Here is a 4,713-nt window from a genome sequence, read left to right as displayed (position 1 = left end):
GGACACTTGTGTTTCTACCCGCGTACAGAAATTAATGTTGGCTGCCAGCGCGAATATATTTGCACACTGATGTGCATTTCAAAACTCTACGAGGATTTAAATACTGTTATAGCGGATACACAAGAGTGTAAAAACGCGATCGGAAGCAGAAGCTCAGTGGCAGTGTCAACGATTATATTAGTTTTCAAAGCAGAATTCAAGTTTCATAAAAATTGGCTCGATCAAACACGCATGGCGTGGCTGTTGCTTAGATTCGCTCGATGATTTCATGAATGTAAAACAAAACTTGGTACATAATGTTGCAACAAACAACGATCTAAATCCATCGATTTATTTACTGAAACACAATTCATAAAAATTCGTTGCGTGGAATCGTAGACGATTAGATTTTGCTACTCTTGGAGTTTCTTAAGTTTCCTTGTTGCAAAAGGAAGTTATTCCAAACAACTAAAAATAATCCGCGTTTATCTATAATACGTGTAGACAATTGGATATGCGCAGATCAACAAGAATTTATCAATCGTTTTAAAGTCCAGTCCGATAATCGGAAATAAATTAATAATTCCAGAAGACGTGTGTAACTTTGAACGTTTTGACAACAGTGATTTGGACAGAGCCATGTCGCAGCAGCGTGCTGATATTTTTCCCCTCGGCCGAAAAGTGGGGACGACGCGACCATGGTGGGGACCAATAGTTGGTGGGGGTATGCAGTGATTTTCACGGTAGCGCTGCGGAAAGCTTCGCGAACGCGCATGAGCACGCATGAGGGGAATAATAGTGGGGATCGAAATACGGGCGAAAAAGAGGGGAAGCGAGCCTCCAGGGAAAAAATATGAGCACGCTGTGTCGCAGTAGTCTCGTGCTTTCCGGCAAATACGTTCCTGACGATGCAATGATATCGCTCATCGACAAAGAAACTGAACTGGTCCCCGATCAAAATTGGCTACTGGACGGTGAGTAATTAAAATAGAGAAATTGGTTGTTCATGTAAAATAACGACATGTCAGTGTAACAAACTAATTTCGCATTGGAACTATAAAGTAATTTCTAGTACAAGTTCATGTAATTTAAAAATGTTCTGAACGAAGGCTGGTCATTGCACCGGGCTCCTTCGAGCGTGAACGTGAACGACGACTACGCGCCCGGCTAAATTCTAATAAAAATAGTGTATGGAGGGCCTTGGGGCTTAGGACGAATAATAATTCGAATAAAATTTAATTAAAATTGCGTAACATCACATAATCTCCTTCGCAATATTCATGAGGATGGTTATGTTTTTCATTGAAATGCCGCACATTATAATTCTGAGACGCAGCAATTTTATTGGCAGCTTTATCTCTTATTATTTTAAAGTCTCTATTCTTATCACTTTCAAACTCATGCAAATAATCTTTAATTTCGTCATTGATCTTACCTCGCTGATGTATACCAAACAGTAATTTACTCGGAGTTTCGCCAGTAGCTTTACACACAGTACTATTGATACAGTACTCAACCTCTGATAGTATTTTATACCAATATCTTCCATTATCATTGTCAGTCAATTTTCTCAACATAGGTGCTATTATACGGTTGAATCTTTCCACTTGTCCATTGGCTTGTGGCGAGCCAGTGACTATTAGTATGTGCTTAATACCACACTTGGTCAAGAAATTACTGAATCCCTGAGATGTAAGACATGACCCTCGATCCGATACAATGTACTGCGGTTTACTATAACTATTGAAATAGTTGGACAGACACTTTATAGCTTCGGAAGTAGCAGTTGTTTTCGTCGCATACAATTTTACTTTAATGAATACGTCAACTACAAGAAATACATATCGCCTTACTAAGTGCCGCTTATCAACTGGACCGAAATGGTCAATATGCAAGGTGACAAACGGAATGTCCCCTTTCGGTATCGTATGTAATACAGGTTCAGTTTTGCCTGCTGTCGGAGAATACACAACACACTTCATACAATTTCTTATGTGATCTTAAACTTTCTGCCGCGCGTTGGGAAACCAATAACTTTTCAAAATCGTACCTTGCATTTTCTCTACCCCTAAATGACCCATTTCGTTATGATCCATTTCAAAATATAAGGCTTCTTTTCATATCCTCCGGTACATAAAAAAGTAATGCTGAATTTCTTTTCCTACATACCAGCCCGTTTCTCATTTCAAATTAGCTCTTTTATTTTTTGTCTCACGCTTGACAAACCCCCATATTATGTTCAAACGAATTATCTCCTATAATTAAAATTCCAATCGATCTGCTTAATACGTTTATATGCTTCATGTTATCTCCTGGTCTGTGTTCTATCGTATACTCGTAAATGGCTAACTCTAGAGCCCATCTTGCAATTCTCGGATTAATATCTTTTTTCTGAAGTGTTAACTTAAGTGAATTGTAATCAGTAATTATCTTAAACTGAATTCCCTGTAAGTATATTCTAAATCGTTTGAATGCATATACAATGGCTAAAGTTTCAAGCTCAAAGCTATGATATTTAGTCTCGGTTTCAGTGGTCCGTTTAGAGAAGTAGAATACGGGAAGTAGTTTTAAATGACTTTTTCTTTGCATCAGTACAGCGCCAAAGCCTACGTCACTTGCATCACAATGCAACTCCGTTAAATCATGCGGATCATAAATTGCTAAAATTGAAGCTGTGACCAATTTCGATTTCAAAGCTTCGAATGCATGTAATCCCACTTCTGTAAACTGAACCTCCTTTTTTAATGAATCATACAGGGGCTTAACTATTATTGAAAATCCTTCTATAAACTTTCGAAGGTATGAACATAGACCAAGAAAATTCTATACATCGCGTGTAACTTTAGGTATCGGAAATTTCAGCACTGCTTCAATACCCTTATCTGTGGGTTTAATTCCTTTCTCATTAATTATGTATCCCAAATATTCGATCTCGGTAAATATAAACTTTCACTTATCAATTCGTAAATTTAGCTTATTTTCTACTAATAGTTTCAATACACGTTTAAGAATTATAAAATGATGCTCTAAAGTCTGTGTCGCGATTAGAAAATCATCAATATAGACTATTATGTCATCGGCTCGGATTAAATCATCGAGCACTTCGCTCACGTATCGTTGAAATTTTGTTGGTGCCGGCTTTAACCCAAAAGGCATTTTCATAAATTCATATTGACCAAACGGTGTAATAAACGACGTATACTTGATAGATTCTTCAGCAACTAGTATATAATGAAACCCATCTTTTAAATCAAGCAAACTAAAATACTTTTTTCCTTTCAATACGCTCAACTGATCCTCAATAAGCGGAATGGGATAATTATCTCTAGCAAAATGTTTGTTTAATTTGCGATAGTCAACACAGATTCTAAATTCACCGTTTTTCTTTTTCACCAGTACAATGTGTTCCGATTATACAATACATATTCCGATTCACTTACACGGATCACGCCTTTTACCAATAAATCATCTAAAATTGTACGTAAACTACCTCGTTCAGCATAAGATAATCTACGCGGAGAAAAACTGAACGGCTTCAAATCTTTTACTATTAATTTCAACTCAGATTTGATTTTCGCTTCTTCCGGAGGCTTGGGTTGTACGTACTCTATCGCAAATAGATTCTTTAAGCGCAATTCGTCGGTCTGTAACGCAGTAGAATCAATTAATAAAGTATCGGTTATATTCGCATGCGTTTCTTGGAAAATCTCGGAAATTACTTCGTCTACTCGGTTTACAAACGGCGCGGTCAATTTTAAATCAAATTGTTTAGTAACATCTCTGCCTAGCCCTACTGGAGCTACCATAGTATATTCTGGTACAACATATAAACTTATTCCGTCTTGTCTACTTCCACCGAGTCTAATAGTTACTGTTATTGTTCCTGCTATTTCTAACTTGTGACGCGCGTAACCCGAGTCGGTGAGTTAGGTGCGTCCCCGAGTGGTTACGCGGTCCTATCGTTTCGCGCTTAAGTCTAGAGGCGGGTAAATAAAGTGGTAAACGGAAATCTGGTAAAATATAATTTATTCAACTAACACTTAAATCTAAAGGTACAGGCCGGTCCCGTGGCGCTGCTTCGGGCGCGGGGTCCGGGTTGCCGTTGTCGGTCGGTCGTCGTGAGCTACGGAAGAGCAGTTGCGCGTTAGGACTAACGGATCGCCGCGATATACGTATGACGTTAAGAGAAACTTAATGCTAAACACATAAGATATGGCGGACGCAGACGGAATACGGTTATTCGTTATACTAGACTAAAGCTACGGATATGTTACTAAGACTACGGTTTCTATATTAGGCGAAGTATACTAGAACGCGGTTATCTCGAACGAGCGGAGCAAGTCTCTCGGCGTGCCTCTCAACGGGGAGGTTCCGAGCAGACGAGCTACGACGAAGCGACGTAAGTCCGTGTGCGTCCGCGGGAGCGGGAAGTCGATGGTTCTAATTGCCAACGACCGGGTACGAGAGTTGCTGATCGTATTACCTTTGTTCAGGCTACGGGTTTTCAGCGTGATAATCGTTGTAGACTTAAAGTCCTCGAGAATCGACTCTGTTCGTCCCTGGCCCGAGGACCGGTACTTATACGCGTGGCGCGTGATGTCGCCGGCGCGAAACGGCTCGCGCGCGACTCGCGCGGCGTAGCCGCCTAGCGGCGGCCGGTGTAAGCGCGGGTAGCGCCCGCGCTCGCGCGTTACGTGGCGGCGAAATCGGTGGCCGTGTTCGGGGTCGAAGGAC

The 4,713-nt window shown here is 40.4% G+C and overlaps 2 protein-coding genes and 1 long non-coding RNA gene across 3 annotated transcripts in view; 1 reads left to right on the top strand and 2 right to left on the bottom strand.

The window, feature by feature from the left end:
- LOC108626276 (cytochrome P450 4C1-like) overlaps positions 1–77 on the bottom strand; it is a 2,512-nt gene extending 2,435 nt beyond the window's left edge. Inside the window, exon 1 of the mRNA XM_018026868.2 lies at positions 68–77. Coding sequence (XP_017882357.2) covers positions 68–77 — 10 coding nt within the window. The remainder of the gene's footprint in view (positions 1–67) is intronic.
- Positions 78–817: 740 nt separating this feature from the next.
- The window catches only part of LOC113464516 (adenylate kinase-like), an 8,348-nt gene continuing 4,452 nt past the window's right edge, over positions 818–4,713 (top strand). Inside the window, exon 1 of the mRNA XM_026814686.1 lies at positions 818–953. Coding sequence (XP_026670487.1) covers positions 833–953 — 121 coding nt within the window. The 5' untranslated portion in view covers positions 818–832. The remainder of the gene's footprint in view (positions 954–4,713) is intronic.
- LOC113464517 (uncharacterized) lies at positions 3,989–4,576 on the bottom strand. The gene is made up of 2 exons (XR_003389367.1): positions 4,463–4,576; positions 3,989–4,102 (listed from the first exon to the last, which is right to left on the bottom strand). It is a non-coding gene; the product is annotated as an uncharacterized LOC113464517 (long non-coding RNA).

This window comes from Ceratina calcarata, unplaced genomic scaffold, assembly GCF_001652005.2.
Source record: "Ceratina calcarata isolate Rehan_Ccalc_2016 unplaced genomic scaffold, ASM165200v1 scaffold391.2, whole genome shotgun sequence".
Lineage (NCBI taxonomy): Eukaryota > Metazoa > Arthropoda > Insecta > Hymenoptera > Apidae > Ceratina > Ceratina calcarata.
The sequence above is the reverse complement of the archived record's forward strand: the minus strand, read 5'-3'. Positions and strand labels throughout refer to the sequence as shown.